Consider the following 18,491-nt stretch of genomic DNA (forward strand, 5'->3'; position numbering starts at 1 on the left):
CACCCTCGTGCAGCAAGGCTGTCTCCTCCAAGACCACCGCTGACACTTTTTTTTTTCAAGTCACTAAGTAAAAACTCCATAGCGTTTTCGCGTCCTGGTGGTGTCGACAGTGTAGTAGTGCTTCAGTGGAACGATTCCGCGCTATGAGCTCTTACGCGTTTGCAGGACAGAGAATACTGAACAGTAACTCACAAATACAAGATGCAGGCGCAGAAGGTGGCACTTGTTTCCATAACAATAGTGTGCACCAGTTGACCCACACAACAACGAGCTAACGGTGCCTAAAACTCTAGGGGGCGCACGCTCATGAACTCAGAGACCAGGTCGTCGGAAATGGCGGCACGGCGCTTCTGGAAGGCCAGCGTGTACTCGGCCATGACGTCAATCAGTTTTTGCTTCACTTCACCCGACATCATGCGGCCAGCACCGTACTCTTGGCCAATGTGTGCGAGCTCCTCATCGTCCTCAAGCATGAACGAAAGGTACTGGTACGGGATGTCGGCCTCCAAGTTGGCGCCGTACTTCTCGTGGTCGGCCTTAGTCTCACCTCCGCCGCTGTGAATATAGCCGCCCACCACAGTTAGAATAAACGTCATCACACCTGCACACGAATTCAACAGAACAGCTAGGAAGCTTACCTGAAGGCGTACTTCTTGATCTTGTTGGCGATGTCATCCGGCGAGTCCGAAATGTAGATAGTGGTGCTCGCCTTGCTGGCGCTCATCTTGGTGGTGCTTCCCTGCAGCGCGGGGAAGAACTTGGAGTGCATGGAGGCAGGCTTGAGGTAGCCAATACGCGGCGCCACATCGCGCGTCATTCGGAAGTACGGGTCCTGGTCAATGGCGTGAGGGATAAGGCAGCGCAGTCCCTTGCGTCCACCCAGCACGACGGGGAACGTCTCCGAGAAAGAGGGCACGGCCTGGATAGCCGGGAACGACGACTTGCCGATGTTGTCCGATCCCGTGAAGCCGAAGATGCCGCGCACCTGGTTGTACGTGACGCACTTCTGCACCTTGAGGATCTGCGGGTACATCTCCTTGATGTAGTCGGTGTTGGCGAAGATGAAGGTCTTCTTGACGTCGAAGCCGCAGGCGATGATGTCCTTGGCGTTCTCCCACGCCATGACCTCGCTCTCCTCGAGGGTCTGGTCCTTGAACAGGAACTTCTCGTCGTTGGTGAGCTGGATCACGAGCGGCACGTCGAAGACCTTCTGCAGCCAGGCCGTGAAGGTGAAGGGGATGAGGTGGCCCATGTGCAGGCTGCCCGAGGACGGGCCGCGGCCCGTGTACAGGAAGAACTTCTCGCCCTTCTCGTACGCGTCCAGGATCACGTCCAGGTCGCGGTGCGAGAAGAAGTAGCCGCGGCGCAGGTAGCGGTGCGCCTTGTGGCCCGTGAGCCGCTCCATGCGCTCCACCATCTCGGGCGGGATCTTGGTGCTGCCGAACTGCTCCACGAGCTTGTCGTAGTCGACGCCGTCCTCGGCCTCCACGTCCCAGGGCGTCACCACCTGCGCGCCGGCGGCCGCGCCCGAGCTCAGCACCTGGTGCTGGAACTCGGCCTGGCGCAGCAGCAGGTCGGCGTCGGAGGGCACGGCCGCGCTCTCGGCGGGCTTGGCGCTCTCGGAGGGCTTGGCCTTCTTCTGCTTCTGCTTGCCGGCCTGCTTGCCGCCGGCCTTGGCGGCGCCACCCGCGGCCTTCTTGGCCGCCTGCTCGGCCAGCTTCTTCTCCTTCTTGAGCTGGTTCTTGGACTTCTTGGGGGCGTCGCCGTCGGCCGCGGGGGCTGCAGCAGCGGCGTCCTTCTGCTTCTTGGGGGCCGCGGGCGGCGCGTAGTCGGCGCCCGTCAGCGCCTTGAACTGCGCCTTGAGCGCCAGCAGCTCCTGCACCTGCGCCGCGATCTGCGCCGCGTTGGCCGCATCCTTGGCCGCCTTGAGCTCGCGGATGGCGTTGCCCACGGCCACGATCTTGTCCGTCAGCTGCTGCGCCTCCATGGTGCCGAGGTGTCGGGGGCTTTCGTGATATGCGGGGGCCATACAATCAGAGGTGAGAGATGGCGACGCGCCATTGGACAAAAAGAGACTATAGTGGGGCATACGTAACACACGTCGCAGATGGGTGTCGAGCACTGACGTGGTCAAGATTTGACCTTGACCACATTTGCTGATGAAAGGAGGGCTCTTGGATATTTTTTTTTGCCAAGTATTCAGCTTAATGCATTCACAACTACAAAGTCGAAGCAAAGTCCGAGACACTGGGTCCCACGAGATTTCCTGCTTGTTTGCCAGACTTGCCATACTGGTCATGGGAACGACGAATATCCTTTGGGCGTTCCAGAGCTTCCTCCAGCAGTCCGATCGTTTTTAGCAGAGCGAATCGAGGTCACGGCGATCTGGAACTATAAAAGATGTCTCCTTGTTTTGTAAAACAAACTGGTTTGCAGTTAGAGCCACGGGGTCAAACATTTATTACAACTTCTGCCCTGTCCCGAGACAAGCCGATCTACCACTTGGCGCAGCGGTCCAGGATGTAGGGCGTGAAGTACGTCACGAGCACGCTGGCGCCGGCGCGCAGCAGGCCGAGGTGGGCCTCGCGCACGACGCTCTCGAGCGAGTTGGTGGAGTCGCCGTAGTCCTTGACCATCTTGTACTCGCCCGAGACGAGGTAGCAGACCACGGGCACGGTCTTCTTGGCGGCGAAGCTGGCCACGATGTCCGAGTAGAAGAGCGACGGCTTGACGATGACGCTGTCGGCGCCCTGCAGCACGTCGCGCTCGAAGGCCAGCGCGGCGTGGCTGGTGCTGCCCACGGGGTGCTGGTAGCGCTTGCGGTCGCCCTGGAACGTGGACTCGACGGCGTCGCGGAAGGGCGCGTACATGACGGAGGCCTTCTTGGACGTGTAGGCCATGATGGACACGTGCTCGAAGCCGTTGTCGTTGAAGATCTTGCGGATGGCGCCCACGCGGTTGTCCATCATATCGGACGGGCACACCATGTGCGCTCCGGCCCGCGCGTAGGCCAGCGCGATGCTGGCCAGGCGCTCCAGCGTGCGCGCGTTGTCCAGCACCTGCTCGCCGTCCACGTCGCGCAGGATGCCGCAGTGGCCGTGGTCCGTGTACTCGCACATGCACACGTCGCAGGCCACGAGCAGCTCGGGAATGGCGCGGCGCAGCGCCCGCGTGCACTTGATCACGGGCGTGGCGTCGTCGTCGGCCATGGAGCCGCGTGCGTCCTTGTTCTCCACGACGCCGAAGAGCATGACGCTGGTCAGGCCCTTGGCCACGAGCGCGCGCAGGTGCGCCACGAGCGTCGCGAAGCCGCCGTCCGCGCCCTGGCCCCACTGCAGCTCCGGCTCGAGCCCGCGGATCGGCCGGTCCTCGGCGCGCAGCGTCACGAACAGCGGGTACATGAGCTGCGACGGGTGCAGGTGCGGCTCGCTCCACGCGCGCTGCGCGGGGTGGTGCAGGCCCGAGTGCAGGGAGTCCATGGGGGCGAGAGGAGCAGGAGTGTTGGTCACTTGCGCGCTGTCGGGAGACTTGGCGAATGAGCTGAGCTTTGGCTCAACTTGATAGGTAAAGTGCGTCGATACTGACAGGCATACCGGTATATATACCGGTAATATGAAATGGGGCGCGTGCCATGAGCGGCTACGAAGAGATGGGGGTGATTTTGGGTAAAGGTAGGACTTTCGCACCGGAAAGGTCCAGGAAAATGGTCCCACATAAATGGTGTGGCACACGCCACTAATTTATAACTTATTAGTGTTGAAGCTGATGGCGGCGGCGTTCGAGCGTGCGGCGCAGGAGCTCAAGGCGGCGGGCGCGGCGGGCCGCGTGGCCGCCAGCGACGCGCAGAAGCTGCAGCTGTACGCGCTGTTCAAGCAGTCCACGGCAGGCGACTGCGGCGCGGCCGCGCCCAGCGCCTTCCGCGTCGTGGAGCGGGCCAAATGGTAGGAATTAGCCCTGGTTTTACTGCGTCCTCGCTATGTTTTACGTGCTGCCCGCTGCTGCAGGTCGAGCTGGAGCGAGCTGCGCGGCACGCCGCCGGAAGAGGCCAAGCGCCGCTACGTGCAGCTGGTGCAGACGCTGCTGCCGAGCGTCCAAGCGGCGGAGGACGCGGCGCCACAGCCGAAGCAGCAGCAGAAGAAGAAGCAGAAGTCAATGCAGAAGCCTACAGCGCCGATGCAGGGCCAAAGACCCAGGCAACAGGCCGCCGGAGGACGCGCCTCCTCCGTGCTGCTGCAGCTGACGTCGTGGCTGGCGGTGGCTGGGGCCGCGCTCTTGTTCGGCGTGGAGGTGGCGCTGCCCATGACCCGGCGCGCGGCCTACACGCTGCCCGACGAAGTGGCGCAGTACGAAGAGCTGGGCCAGAAGCTCTCGCCGCTGCTGTGGTTCGCGGTCGGGTACGCGGCCGTGGTCTTGCTGCGCTCGAGGGTGCGTTGTACTTGGTGAATTTGTCATATTTGGGGGCCTTATACTGGCACGGAGTAGGAGCTGATGAACTGTTGGTGGAGCGTAGAGCTTCCCGTGGCCGAAGGGTCTGTGGGTCTCGACCGTTGCGCCGGTTGCGCGCTCCCGGGGTAGAAGGCGTCGACGTCGAGCGCTGGCGGAGTCAGAGCTGGATGTGTTTCTTCGCGAGCACGGGATTAAAGTCGTGCGCCAGGCGGAAGCGGGGAATACTGTCCCTCGCTTGGCTCTAAGTCTGCCCGAAGACGCCGACGCGTTCCAGTTTGGCGACTGCAGTGCCACGATTCCGTACACGGTCGAGCAGGTATGTTCGTTTATTGTGAAGGCAGCAAGCGTAAACCAGTGTTTGTAACTGCTGGGCTGCAATTTGTTTCCAGACGGCGGATGTGTACTACCGCAAGTTCAAGGAACCGTTGCCGGACCCAGCCAGTCGGTTGCTGGATTCGATTGAACTGGTCGAGGAGCGCCAACTCGACGAGTATTGCGCTGTATTCAAACGCCGGGTTTTACGCTTCCGGTACGTCTGCTGATGTTGTACGGTATCTTGGTGATATTGCTCACGTTTTGGAGGAATGTGGTGCAGAAATGAGGCACCGTCTTTAATCAAGCGGTTTGCGAGCTCAGATTTCGTCGAGTACATCGAAGACTCACTCTTGGACAAGCAGAATCGCGTACGTTTATCGCTGCTCTTGTGCTACGTTCATGTAAGATAATATTCTGATGACTTCGGTGTAGCTATTCTACGTGTATGTCAAGAACGAGTCTTTCCAGTCGTTGGGAGCCCTTGAAGATTTCTCCGTGTACAAAGCACACTCTGACAAACCGTATTGGTAGGCGATACCTTATGCCGTGATATTTCGTTCGTGTAAGCAACATTGCTCTGACCGCGTGCAAATGCTGACTCTGGTCTCTTTAACAGGACGGATCTCCACCAGTTCTGTCGCGTTCATATCACGAGCTCATCGCTGTCCTTTTTCCGATCGAGGGTATGCATCGTGGTTAGTGAATGTCAGTTAGGATATTGTGCGCTAATTCCTGTTTTATGATGTGAACAGCTTGAAACATTCATCTCGAACTTCTACTGCAAGAATGCCCCCGACGCCAGAAGCTATCATCTGCAGCGCATTACAGAGGAGTTCGGCGATCCTGCCGAGTAAAGAGGTAGCAGTATGCGAACCACGTTATGAACACGTACTCGTGACCCCGATTTGTTCGTTGACGGTTTCCATTCTTGGTGATGAGGGGACACCAGCTATCTTCCACTCTTTAAGGGGCCGCGCAAATAGCTGGTCCCAGGTTGGACAGGATGTCCAAGGTGCTGGAGCAGCTGATTGCGCGCGGGCGACGCGAGCGCAAACCGACCGAGCAACGCGATGTTGCCTTTAGCTTGGCTGAAATCTCGACCAATGCTGAGCTACACGAGAAGATGGTGTCCAAGGGCGTGGTAAAGGCTCTGCTTACGCTAATTCTCCAGTCGAGTGACCCCGAGGCGCTTCGCCTAGCATGCCTGTGTCTGGCTAATGTGGCATCATGTCCAGCAAGCCGGGTTAAGATCGTTGAAGACGGTGCGCTGCCGCCACTCGTGAATTTCTTCAAGGACGTTGAGAATGAAAACGATGCCGTGGCGAAGCAGTATATAGCGATGATCATTGGCAATTTAGCAGCTGAGCCGGAGAATCACGAGGAAATTGTACAACTTGGTACGATTGAGCCGCTTGTCCAGCTATTGGATCCTGAAATGGTCCATTCGGGCGTGTATTGTGCCTTTGCGCTGGCAAATCTGTCGGTGAACAACGAGTATCGACCCCAGATCGTTGATGAAGGTGCGATCCCTCGTCTTATCGCTCTGGCATGCTGCAAGGAGTTGAGCGCGCAACGGCAGTCATTGGCGTGTCTTCGTGGAATATGTATCTCGCCGGCCAACCGGATCGTCGTAGTCAAGGAAGGGATGTTGGACCCTCTCGTGCTAATGGCACGCTCGGACGAGCCCGACATCCAGCGCGAAGTTGCAGCTGCGTTTTGTGCGCTTTCAGCTACGCCCGAAAACAAAGTAGAGATATCGGACCGAGCACTGCTCACGATTATTTCGATGTCACTATCTGGAGATCCTGCAGTCGAAGAGTACGCGTGCAGCACGATCGCCAATCTGGTGGAGTTGCATGAGCTGCACGATAAATTACTGCGCGAGAACGGCTTAGCATCTATTATGGCGTTGGCGGTAGCCAGAGATCTCAATACTCGCTCGGAGGCTTGTCGATGCCTGGCTAATCTCACAGCGAATGAGGAAGTGCAACCAGCGCTGATGAAGGAAGGTGTGCTACAGCCGCTGGCAGCAGCGCTCATACTGGACCATCACGTATGTCAGCGGTATGCAGCACTGGCGCTTGCTAACCTGAGCACGACCGCCAGCTACCAAGTTCAAATTGTTGGCCTGGGCACTATTAAGCCACTTATCGCGCTTGCTCAAGCTTTTGACCGTGAGCTTGAAGCCCGACGCTACGCTGTGCTAGCGATAGCCAACCTGGCTGCTATGAAAGCTAACCATCCAGCGCTAGTTGAAGCTGGATGTCTCCTGTCGCTGTTCTCTCTGGCGAGTACGGCCGATGCACTAAGCCAGTATTATGTTGCGTTTGCCCTAGCAAACTTTGCGTCGAATGAGCAGAATCACACGCGCATGATGGAAGAGGGCGGGCTCCAGCCAATTATCACCCTGGCATCGTCTGAAGACACCGATGTACATCACCAAGCCATTGCTGCTCTGCGTGGCCTTGGTGTGAGCGAGGCGAACAAAATCAAGATCCTGCAGGAAGGCGGATTGGAACCTCTTGTGTTGCTACTTCAGTCTGATGACCTAGAGATTTTACGCGAAGCTTGCGCAGCACTCTGTAATTTGTCTGTTAGCGAGGAGACCAAATACGAGATTGCCAAGAGTGGTGCGGTAACGCCGTTAATCGCTCATGCTCAGTCTGAAGATATGGATCTTGCTCGCCAGAGCTGCGCTACTCTAGCTAATCTCGCCGAGGTGGAGGAAAACCAAGAGAAAATATGCGCAGATGGAGGTGTCCCGCCCCTGATTGCCATGATGCGCTCCCAGTTCGTGGAGGTTCAGCGCGAGGCTGGTCGTGCTTTAGGCAACCTGTCAGCCTTCCGCCTCAATCATGAGGACATTATTGAGCACGGTGGTCACCAGCTTCTGATCTCGTACTTGCTGTCACCTGACATGGCTTCTCAGCGCGTTGGTGCATTGGGCATTTGCAATCTTGCCACAAACCCTGCTGTGCGAGAGCTTCTCATGGAAAGTGGCGCCATGGAGCCCCTTATGTCACTTGCACGGTCGGAGGATGTGGAGTTAGAAATCCAGCGGTTTGCAATTCTCGCTATCGCAAACCTTGCTACGTGTGTTGAAAACCACCGCGCTATCGTAGAGGAAGGTTCGCTGCCACTACTTATTTCGTTGTCCAGTGCTCCAGATGAAGAAGTTCGGCAGTACGCCGCTTTCGCATTAGTCAAGGTTGCGCTCAACGCTGATCTCCGCAAGCAGATTACTGACGAAGGCGGGCTGGAGCCCGTGCTTTTCCTTGCACGTACCCAGAGCTCTGACTTACAAGCGGATGTGCTACCGGCTATCTGCACGTTGTCGTTCGCGGATGCAAACAAGTCCGACATCTGCAAGTGTGGTGGTTTGCCACCAATCCTGTCAGCGCTTAAGAGTGTTGATGTGGGTGTTCAACGACAAGCCCTTTGTGCAGTAGCAAATTTGGCCGAAGATGTGGAGAACCAAAGCCACCTCGTGGCCAACGGTGCTATCCCGCCTATTGTGGATGCTCTGCTGCACGGAAGTATCATTGAGCAGCGTGAGGCGGCTCGGGCACTAGGGAATCTATCTGCGAACTGTGACTTTGCTGAAGTGATCTTGCGACAGGTGCGGTGCCACCGCTCGTGCAGCTTGTGGGTAGTGAAGTGGTGGATTGCCAACGTATGGCAGCGATGGCGCTCTGCAACCTCGGTACGAATGTGAACAACCAACCCAAATTGTTAGCTCAAGGAGTACTTCCTCCTATCCTTGCGCGTATCGAAGAAGCGTTGGATCCTCGCTCGCTCGCAGACAATGATGTCATTCGGTATTGTCTCCTGGTGATGGCCAACTTGGCTGTTTCACCTTCGACCCATGAGGAAATACTGGATAAGGCGCTGACTTTCCTAGCTGGTTACGCCAAGCATCGGGATGTCAAGTGCCGACAGTTCGCCATCTTCGCACTTGGAAACTTGTGCAGCAATCCGAACAACATCGAGCGCATTGTAGCTGCCAACTGCCTGCAGCCTATAATCTCTTTCGCATTTCCGGGAGATGCTAATGTGCAGTTTCAAGCCATTGCTGGACTCCGAGGACTATCAGTAAATCAAGTGGTTCGACAACAGGTTGTACGTCTTGGCGCTCTGGAGCCGCTTATCCTTGCAGCCTCGAGTGAAAGTATTGAAGTACAACGTGAGGTAGCGGCGACACTCTCCAATTTGTCGCTGAGTGAAGAGAACAAGATCACGATGGCTCGTGGTGGATGCTTACCAGCGCTCATTGCACTAGCAAGCAGTCGAGATTCGTACCGTGAACGTCAGGCCGTGTGTGCACTTGCCAATTTGGCTGAAATGATTGAAGGACATACGCACAAGAAAATGCTCGAAGAAGGTGTACTAACACCTCTGTACGCTCTAGCAACTGGTGCCGACTTGGAGGTCAAACGCCAAGTGTCACGCTGTCTTGCTTTGTTCGCGGCCAAACCATCGAGTCAGGCTACGTTGCTGCGCAGCAACGCATTACGCTATATCGGAGCATTTGCGCAGGAGACAGAGGATGTGGTTTGTCGTCGATTCGGGACGTTGGCGATTGGAAATCTTGCTGTGGACCCCAAGAACCACCGTGATCTCTTCGACCAGGGTGCCGTCACGGCACTCATGACGGTGGATAAGGCTACTGATCTGGAGACTCGTCGTGCATTGGCATTTGCATTGAACAACTTAGCGGCTAACGAAAGCAATAGCGCACAAATCTCGAAGCTGGGAGTGCTGCGTACTGTGATCGCGCTACTTCATGACGCAGATGAAGATACACATTTGCAGGCGTGCTTTGCACTACGACGCATGGTTGTTGAGGCTAAGAACCGCACTCAAGCCGTATCGTTTGGTGCCCTTGCCCCGCTATTCAAATTAGCGCTGTCAGAAAGTGTTGAGGTCCAACGCGAAGTGTGTGCTGCACTCCGGAACTTATCACTGAGCGAAGACAATAAAGTTGTCATCGTGCTTAATGGTGGCCTGGCGCCTCTATTGACGTTAATCCACTCCGCGGACGGAGAGGTAGCTCATCAAGCATGTGGAGTACTAGCCAATTTGGCAGAAGTGGTGGAAAACCAGGGCCGAATGGTGAAGGATGGCGTCTTGCAACACATAAAGTTCGTGTTACGAGCAAAAATCGTGGACGTGCAGCGCGAAGCTCTTCGCACCATTGCCAACATGTCAGCTGAGTACGCATATACAGCTGAAATCGTATCCGGCGGTGGTCTGACGCCACTCATGGCAGCGTTGAATGCACCCGATTTCCTGAGTCAACGGTATGCGGCGATGGGTATTGCTAATCTCTCCACAAACGTCGACAACATTACCAAGATCGTGCAGGATGCACTTGTGCCCACCCTTGTCGCGCTTGCAAATGGATCACTCAACGGTGACCTCGATACCCAAAGGTATGCTGTCTTCACGCTCACCAATATTGCAAGTGTGCGGGCTACTCAATCCGTACTTGTCGACGCTGGTGTACTCCCGCTGTTCGCCGACTTGTTGCAACACGCTGACATGGCGTTGCGAAACGGAGCGGCATTCGGCATCGCTAACTTCACAGCGTTTCCAGACAACCATGCGATGCTTCTTGAGCTGGGAGACACCTTCCTGGAAGCTTTACTTCGTCTGCTGGAGTCTCAGGACGCGAAGTGTCAATATCGAGCTGTTTGTGCATTGCGAGGACTATGTGTGAACGAGCTAGCGCGTCGGGAATTTGTACGCCGTGGTGTTTTGCGTCCACTGCTAGCTTTAACAAAATCCGAGGATATGGATGTGCAGCAGGAGGTGCTAGCTTGCTTGTGCAACCTGTCGCTCAGTGGTTGCGTCGGAGCTTACCCAGAAGTGTTCATTGCGGCGTGCGAGATGCAGTCGCTTGTGGCATTTTTGTGCTCTGCCGATGCTACCTATCGACTTTTTGGCGCTGTGACGTTGGGCAATCTTGCAGCGAAGACCGAGTACCAAGACGAGCTGGTTGCAGCTGGTGCGGTATCGCCATTAGTCGAAGTGGCTAACAGCGTCGACCTTGAGACACATCGATGCATTGCTTTCGCCTTGTGTAACCTTGCGGCTAACCCAGATCGCAGGCAAATGGTTGAGGCTATGGGAGGTCTACCTCCAATAATTCAGCTAGCTTGTTCCGACGACGTGGACGACCAGAAGACAGCCATCGCAGCACTTCGTGGCCTCTCGAACCGTCCTGAAACCCGCTTGCATATCGTGTCGGAAGGTGGATTGGAGCCTTTGGTGTTGGGAGCTCGTTCATCTGATACCGAATTGCACCGTGAGGTTACTATGACAGCATACAACTTGTCCCTTGCTGAAAAGAACAAGCTCATAATCGCCGCTTCGCCGCTAATGGGGAATCTGATCACCCTCATGCTGTCAAATGATGAAGATACGGCTGCTTTTGCGTGCGCTAGTGTTGCCAACATCGCTGAAAACTCTGACACGCATGGAGCTATTGCGGAGCACCGCGGTTTGAGATTTTTTCTGGAATTTGAGGCTCACGGTGCTCCGGCGCGGGTAGCTCGTGAGGCAGTCAAGTGCGTGGCGAACCTCTCTTCAAACTACTCGCTCCACGACTTGTTGCTCGCTGATGGTTGCCACGAATTCCTTGTTCGAGCTATACAACATGCGGATCCAAAGACTCGGCTTTTTGGTGTTATCGGGCTAGGAAACCTCGTGTCAAACCCGCAGAATCACTCCCGGGTGCTGCGCGAAAAGGTTGTGGTGCCCCTTATTGAGCTGGCCTGTGATGCAGACCACGCAGAGCCTCGCCAGTTTGCACTGCTTGCTCTTGGTTGTATCTTCACGAACGAAACAAACCACGAGCCATTCGTGGATAACGGAGTTCTTCCTGCACTTATTGCGGCCCTGGACACGGCTAATGACATGGAGACGCGCTTCTACGCCGCTTTTGCGCTGGGCAAGATATCTACCAACGAGTCACTCCATGAGCTTATAGGTAAGTTGAGCGATAGTGGCGGACCTCTTATCCAATTAGCCCTCGATGCTGAAGATGCAAAGCATCCAAGCGCTCAGTGTCATGCAGTTTCAGTGCTGCGCCGCATTACGAATTTGGATGTGAATCGAGTATCCATGGTGGCGCAACATCGTGAGTCTCTCGCGGCGGCGCTTCTTGCTTGTGCGCGACGCACAGAACTGCTAGAGAATCAGCGTGAGGCAGCAGCGTGTTTGTGCAATTTGAGTCTGGCTCAAAGCAACAAGCTCATATTTGCGAGCAGCTCACCGACGCTTTTCCAGCAACTTTTTGCGCTGTGTTCGTCTCCTGATGTCGAGGTTGCTCGAAATGCTTGTGGTGCGGCAGCGAATCTCGCAGAAAATATCCGGACGCATGAATACATGATCGATGTTCACGCAGTACACGTAGGAGTGAAGGCGATGCGAAGTCGACACTTGCCGGTATACCGTGAAGCCTCCAGGCTTGTCGCCAATCTGATGAGTACGCCAGAGTTTCATGCCGTGCTTCTCAACGAGGAAGGTCTTGCTGCAGTAGCCCGCGTCGCCAAGATAGAAGATCACGAGTGTCAATATAACACGGCGCTCGCTCTGCACAAGCTTACGAGCAACTCCGATACTCACCGCGCTATGCTGGGCAGTGGGTCCGTTCAAACACTGCACATGCTGCTTGGTGCTCCTGGGTTGGATGTTCAGCGTCAAGCGGCAGCAGCACTTAAGACTCTAGCTGCAAATAAAGACAACAAGCCCACGCTAGCTGAGGACGGCGGGACCATGTTGGCTCTTATATCGCTGCTACGAAGTGCTGACGTGACACTCAAAACCATGGGAGCTGCAGGAGTTCGGCATCTGTCACTATATGCACCGGTAAAAACTCAGTTCGTGCATGAAGGTGGTCTTCCTCCTCTTTTCAGCTGTTGTGTCGTAGACGATGACGACGTCAGACTTCAATGCGCCGGGGCGATGGCCACACTGAGTGAGAACGTATTGAATCAAGTGCAAATGGTGCGCGAAGGAGCCTTGCAAGCTCTCTTAGCACTCACAAAGGCGTGTTATCACGTGGAGATCGCGCGGCACACGAGTCGCACTTTTGCCAACTTGTCCAGCAATCCTGAGAACCACCTAGGCGTATTTTCTCTCGAGGAGTTCCGCGCAGTGTTCAAGCTCGCTCACAGCAAAGAAGAGTTTTGTGGTCGCGATGCAGCGATGTGCCTTGGAAACCTGGCTGTCACGACACACAACCAGTACCAAATCTCGGAGCTCGGCGGCCTCGTTCCGCTATCTGAGCTATTGAAGAGTGAATTCGCTTCGACACGACAGTATGCTGCTCGCGCTTTCTACCGTCTCAGTGCTCACGCAGAAAACCAGCATCGCATTGTCGATGCTGGCGCGTTACCCGCACTGATTGCACGCCTCGGTGAGGTTGATAACCAGGAAATTCAGCGCTGCGCTGCTATGGCCATCTGTAACTTGTCCAGCAATTCCAGCAACGAGCAGAAAATTATGAAGGCAGGCGGCATGCGCGCGCTGGTAGGTCTACTGCGATCCCCTAGTATGGAGTGTTCCAAGTATGCGGCCATGGCACTATGCAACCTGACAGCCAACCCAGCTAATCAACTGCACCTCGTGGTGCAAGATGACGGTCTTGATCCGCTCGTAGACCTCGCAGGGTCTCATGATCCAGAGTGCTCTCGCTACGCCAGCATGACCCTCGCGAACGTATCCGCTCATCGCCAGAATCGCCTCATAGTTGTGGAGCGCCATGCACTACGACCGCTACGGGCATTATGCTTGTCGCCAAACCTCGAATGCCAACGCAGCGCGGCCTTGGCTCTCTACAACGTGTCATGTGCCCAAGCAAACCAATTGAAACTCGTGGAGGCAGGCATCGAATCTGCACTGGTGCGACTTGCTGGTGCAAAAGATGGAGACTGCAAACGATACGCCACCATGACCTTGTGTAACTTGGCGGCTAACAGTGAGACCCGATCGGCCGCAGCACGTGGTGGAGGATTACAAGCACTCTTGCTGGCTGCGAAAGACGCAGCCGATCCAAGTGTGCGTCGATATGCCTGCATTGCGTTGTGTAACTTGGCTTGTGATCCACTACTCCAGGTTCAAGTACTCGTTCACGGTGGTCTCGCGCCTATCCTCGCGCTCACGGAAGATGATGATGATCTAGAAAGTCAGCGGTTCGCTATCATGGCGCTGTCAAACTTGGCGGCGAACGAGAACAACCATGACCACATGATCGGACGTGGCGTTTTGAAAGTGGCGCTGCGGTTGGGCCAGTCAAAGGATGAGGACATACGTTTGTACGCAGCCTTCGCGTTGGCAAACTTCGCTGGTAATACATCACAATGCGCGGCTATCGGAGATGAAGGTGGCATTGCAGCACTCATTATGCTAGCTCACGCTGAAGACTCCAACTCTCACACGCTCGCGGTGTCTGCTCTGCGTCGGCTGTGTCAGTTTTCGGCTCAAAATCGTGGGCGCATCGTGCGCGGTGGTGGTTTGGCTCCGTTAGCCATTGCTGGCATGTCTGAGGAGCTCGAGACGCAGCGTGAAGTCGCTGCGACGTATTGTAATTTGTCGCTCAGTGACGAGTACAAGGTAGAAATCGTTGAGCAAGGAGCCCTTCGTCCATTGATCAAGCTGGCACAGTCGCCCGACCTTGAGGTCGCTCGCCAAGCATGCGGAGCTCTTGCGAATCTTGCTGAGCACCAGGACACGCACTCCCATTTCGTGGCTGAACGCAGCGGAAACTTCCTCATTGCTCTCATGAAGCACCGTCACGAAGAAATTCACCGAGAGGCATCACGTACGATCGCGAATCTGCTCTCAAGTTTCGAGCACCACACGGATATGATAGCTGATGGTCTTCCAGGCCTCGTTCATCTTGGACTATCGCTGGATCCTGAGTGCCAATACAATGCTGCACTAGCACTGCGCAAGCTTGCACCAAACTTTGCAAGTCATCGCGGACTTGTGTACGAAGGGGGTCTTAAGACGCTGTTCTTCCTTTTGCACGCTAAAGAACTGAATACGCGTCGACAGAGCGTACTAGCACTGCGTGATCTAGCAGCTAACAGTGAGTTCCGACGCATGTATGTAGAAGAAGGCGGACTCAAGGCTCTCATAACATTTCTTAGGGATGTCGATTCTTCGCTGCAAGCCCCTGCGGTTGCAGCATTGCGGCACCTGACTTCCTCGGCATCGCACCCGGAGATTAAGCAGCAAGCTGTCGAAGAAGGAGCTCTGCGCCCGGTGTTACGATGTCTGAACTCTAATCCTGGCGCAAAGGGGCTCCGAGACTTGCAGTGCCAGTGTGCTGGATTGGTGGCGAATCTGTCGGAGCATCCGGCGAACCAACAGAAAATTGTGGCTGAAGGTTTGACGAGTGCACTTGTCGTGTTGGCCAAGGTCTCTCCTGACAGTGCGGAGATTCTACAAGACGTCAGCCGTGCGATAGCCAACCTCTGCTCTAATGAGGAAAACCACATCGCAATATACAAGCAAGGTGCGCTGCTGTGCCTAATCCAGCTTACCGAGTCTGTGGATGACATCACGCAGCGATACGCAGCGATGGGCTTACGCTTCCTGTCGGCCAACCCAACCATTCGAGTATACATCGTGCAAGAATCACTTCTGCAGCCCTTCATTAAGCTGGCCCAAAGCCCGCTTCTGGACTACCAGCGCACAGCAGCGGCGGCATTTTCCAGCTTCTCTCTCAACGAAGAAAACAAGCTAAAGCTTGTACGCGACGGTGGCTTGACGCAGATCCTTCGATGCTGCGCTTACGATGACCTGGAAGTGAAGCGCGACTGCGTTTTCGCTTTGGCAAATGTTGCTGACTCGCTCGAGCATCAGTTAGATGTGGTGCGTGAAGGCGCTATCTCGGCCATGATAAATGTTGGAGCGCACGACGATGCTCGAGTGCAGCGTGACTGCGCGCGAGCATTCGCTTCGTTATCAGTCACGAATTCGATCAAGCCTGAGCTGGTCCGCCAAGGTGCGCTGCCTTCACTCTTCCGTCTTACACGATCTCTGGACGTGGCTACGCAGAGATTCGCAACGTTGGCGATATGCAACGTGGCTTCATCGGGCGATGACAAGGCGTTCATCGTGGAGCAAGGCGCAATTCGACCGCTTACGCACCTCATTCGCTTCCCCCGACGCGCAGATTCAGCGTTATGCGGCGTTGGCACTTGCAGCTCTGGCCCTCGGTGGAATAGGCAACAACAAGCTGCGCTTGATCGAGGAGGGCGCTGTGCCCCCACTGATCGACCTACTTCGATATCCAAGCGCTGACGTGCAGCTCTGCGGTTGTTTGGCCTTGAACGCGTTGGCGCTCGGGAAGCTGAGCGTGACGAAGGTGTCGGTGATGCAAAGTGGTGGCCTATTGCCTCTATTAGCTCTGTTGGCGTCTACCGACGAGGAATGTGTCCGTTGTGCGCTCTACTGTTTGGGCTCGTTGGCTGAAAGTAAAGATGTTCTGCAGAAGTTGGTGGAACTGGGTGCTCTTGCTCATGTGATAGCGTTGACGAAGTGCATCGATACAGAGACGTTGAGGAATTGCGGGTACTTGCTAGCGCTGGTGGTGGAGCAGCAGACCGACTACCACGACGATCTGTACCGTGAAGGTGGTTTGGACGCAGCTATCGCCTTAGCCTGCGTCGAAGACATGGAGTGTCAAGAATACGCGACCTTCACACTGGCCCACCTTGCGTCCAACCGCGAGTACCAGGTCCGTCTTGTCGAGCGTGGCGCACTTCGGCCGCTTATCGCGATGATGTCAGTACATGCCGAGCCACGCCACTACGCCGGGCTAGCACTTCTGAAACTAGCCGACAACTACGAGAACCACTTGCGTATCGCCGAAGAGGGCGGTATTCAAGCTCTGCTTCGTATCGCGCGAGCTCGATCCACGGACGAGGAGCTGCAGTACAAGGCCTCCCTCAGCTTGGGTCAGCTCGCCAGCAACGCTACTCGTTCACTGCCTAACCACACAAATCTGAAAACGGGTGACGCCGTCATCGGCACCAGCGTCAACAAGATGGCTCAGATCACTCAAACAGTTGCTGCCAAGCGTGCTGCGAAGGACAAGACCACGCAATATCTCGACGATAAAATCGCGCGCGAGGCAAACAAGTAGAGTAGATTCGATGTTCAGCACGAGTACGTCGTAGCTGTAGGTTTTCACGAACCGACACGAGGATAATAGATCGATCTGTACGGACGTCGGGGGATAGTGCAGTTGTGGAAAATGGTGGCCAGCCCGGTACGTAGTGGCAAAGGCGTGCCTCGATATCCTCCGTGGCTGCAAAAAGCTTTGAAAGTGAAGGAGGAGACCGAGCAGTTCTGGATCAAGCAGCAGCGAGTTGAACCCCAGCAGACAAACCAGCAGCGGCCGAGGTCAAAAACGCCGGATCTCGCGTCGACTGCTCAAGCGGCCGCCTTAAAGCAAGTGGCAGAGCGGAACAAAAAGCCCGAGTCGTTCGTGAATGTGTGGGTGAGTATTGCAGCAGACGACGCCACGGCAGTCAAAACGTTCCTGGAAGAGGACAGACATCGGTTCTTCATGCGAAAGGATTATCTTGGCAAGGCTAGCAAGAGCGTCGAAGGTGGTGGGGGTGGCGAATCTCTGCTTCATGAAGCTAGCTATCTGGGATCCGTCACAGTCGTCCGGTTCTTGGTTGAGTTCATGCAGACCCACTTCACACCGGAGATTTGTCTTGAGGCAGTGAACACCGTCGACACGCAGTACAGTCTCACAACTCCGATGATCGCTACGTGCCGTAATTCTCTCGGTGCCGTCGCCAATCGGGTAGAGATATTGCGATTGCTGGTGGAAGCTGGAGGCGACACAGCGCACAGAGACTCGTATGGAGACACCGTGCTGCACTGGTGCGCTCGAAACTCGCAGGTCTTGCTGCTCCGCTACCTACTCAAGCACACGGACGCTGTCGTTGTCGCCTTTTCAACAGAAAATTACAAACACAAGAAGGTGAGGCGGCGTGGCTGTACATGTAGCTGCTTTACGATGAAAAACTAACCCGGTTCTTGCTTTGCAGCCCCTGGACATTGCGCTACTACAGCTACAGCGCAACAAATGTCTCTCGACTCTCACCGTGCACGAGCTGCTGCAGGGCGTGAATCCTACGTGTAATTTACGCATGAAGACGCTCAGTATCAAGCGCAACGAGGATCTCGCTCGAGCTCAAGACGCTGCGTACGTACAGGAGCAGCTCGCTGCGGTGATGGAAGCATCGGCGCTGCTCGTCCCCCCGGCTGAGAAACTCTGGCGCGAAACGATCGAGCTCGCGGAGACGCGACGCAAGGCGGAGGAGCAGCAGTATGTCGACGAAGAAGTTAAGGCGGCTGTAGCTGCGGCTCGGGAGTGGCTGGAGACCAAAGAGGGCAAGCTCTTCGTCAAGAAGCAGATCCCGCTCGCCACCGCCGACATCAAGCAGGCCGTGTACAGTGGCAAGCTGTCCAAGCCCAAGGACTTCAAGCTCGCGGCCGTGCAGCGAGTGCAGGACCTCTTCTGCGTCGAGAAAGAGCAAAGTGCCAGGAAATCGGCCACCGAGAGCTTCGTCGCCCAGCGTCCACCGTACCCTCGGGACCGCGTCACGGAGTTGCGACGCATGCTGCACCTACAGCACTGGATGTAGCCATCTCTCTGGACAACTTCAACTTGATCCTCGAATCAAAATCTTTCGCGT

At 55.8% G+C, this 18,491-nt stretch overlaps 5 protein-coding genes across 5 annotated transcripts; 3 read left to right on the plus strand and 2 right to left on the minus strand.

Annotated features, from left to right (window-relative positions):
- Positions 1-281: 281 nt before the first annotated feature.
- IUM83_06887 (tryptophan-tRNA ligase) lies at positions 282-1,987 on the minus strand (the record flags this gene model as incomplete). Its single annotated transcript, XM_067931122.1, has 2 exons — positions 282-555; positions 639-1,987. The coding sequence occupies 2 exons, from the start codon at positions 1,985-1,987 to the stop codon at positions 282-284; spliced, it is 1,623 nt and encodes a 540-aa protein (XP_067787289.1).
- A 508-nt stretch (positions 1,988-2,495) lies between these two features.
- IUM83_06888 (Delta-aminolevulinic acid dehydratase) lies at positions 2,496-3,479 on the minus strand (the record flags this gene model as incomplete). The annotated part of the gene is made up of 1 exon (XM_067931123.1): positions 2,496-3,479. The coding sequence occupies one exon, from the start codon at positions 3,477-3,479 to the stop codon at positions 2,496-2,498; it is 984 nt and encodes a 327-aa protein (XP_067787233.1).
- Positions 3,480-3,631: 152 nt separating this feature from the next.
- Positions 3,632-5,615, plus strand: IUM83_06889 (Acyl-CoA-binding protein 3; the record flags this gene model as incomplete). Its single annotated transcript, XM_067931124.1, has 9 exons — positions 3,632-3,671; positions 3,755-3,941; positions 4,005-4,425; positions 4,511-4,762; positions 4,836-4,975; positions 5,042-5,129; positions 5,194-5,288; positions 5,378-5,444; positions 5,514-5,615. The coding sequence occupies 9 exons, from the start codon at positions 3,632-3,634 to the stop codon at positions 5,613-5,615; spliced, it is 1,392 nt and encodes a 463-aa protein (XP_067787234.1).
- A 149-nt stretch (positions 5,616-5,764) lies between these two features.
- Positions 5,765-16,921, plus strand: IUM83_06890 (putative vacuolar protein; the record flags this gene model as incomplete). The annotated part of the gene is made up of 3 exons (XM_067931125.1): positions 5,765-8,312; positions 8,381-15,778; positions 15,981-16,921. 3 exons carry the CDS (start codon positions 5,765-5,767, stop codon positions 16,919-16,921), a joined length of 10,887 nt encoding a protein of 3,628 aa, XP_067787307.1.
- A 111-nt stretch (positions 16,922-17,032) lies between these two features.
- IUM83_06891 (Ankyrin repeat domain-containing protein 1) lies at positions 17,033-18,440 on the plus strand (the record flags this gene model as incomplete). The annotated part of the gene is made up of 2 exons (XM_067931126.1): positions 17,033-17,773; positions 17,841-18,440. 2 exons carry the CDS (start codon positions 17,033-17,035, stop codon positions 18,438-18,440), a joined length of 1,341 nt encoding a protein of 446 aa, XP_067787306.1.
- Between the last annotated feature and the right edge of the window lie 51 nt (positions 18,441-18,491).

Source organism: Phytophthora cinnamomi (assembly GCF_018691715.1).
Source record: "Phytophthora cinnamomi strain GKB4 chromosome Unknown Contig62, whole genome shotgun sequence".
In the NCBI taxonomy this organism is placed as follows: Eukaryota; Oomycota; class Peronosporomycetes; order Peronosporales; family Peronosporaceae; genus Phytophthora; species Phytophthora cinnamomi.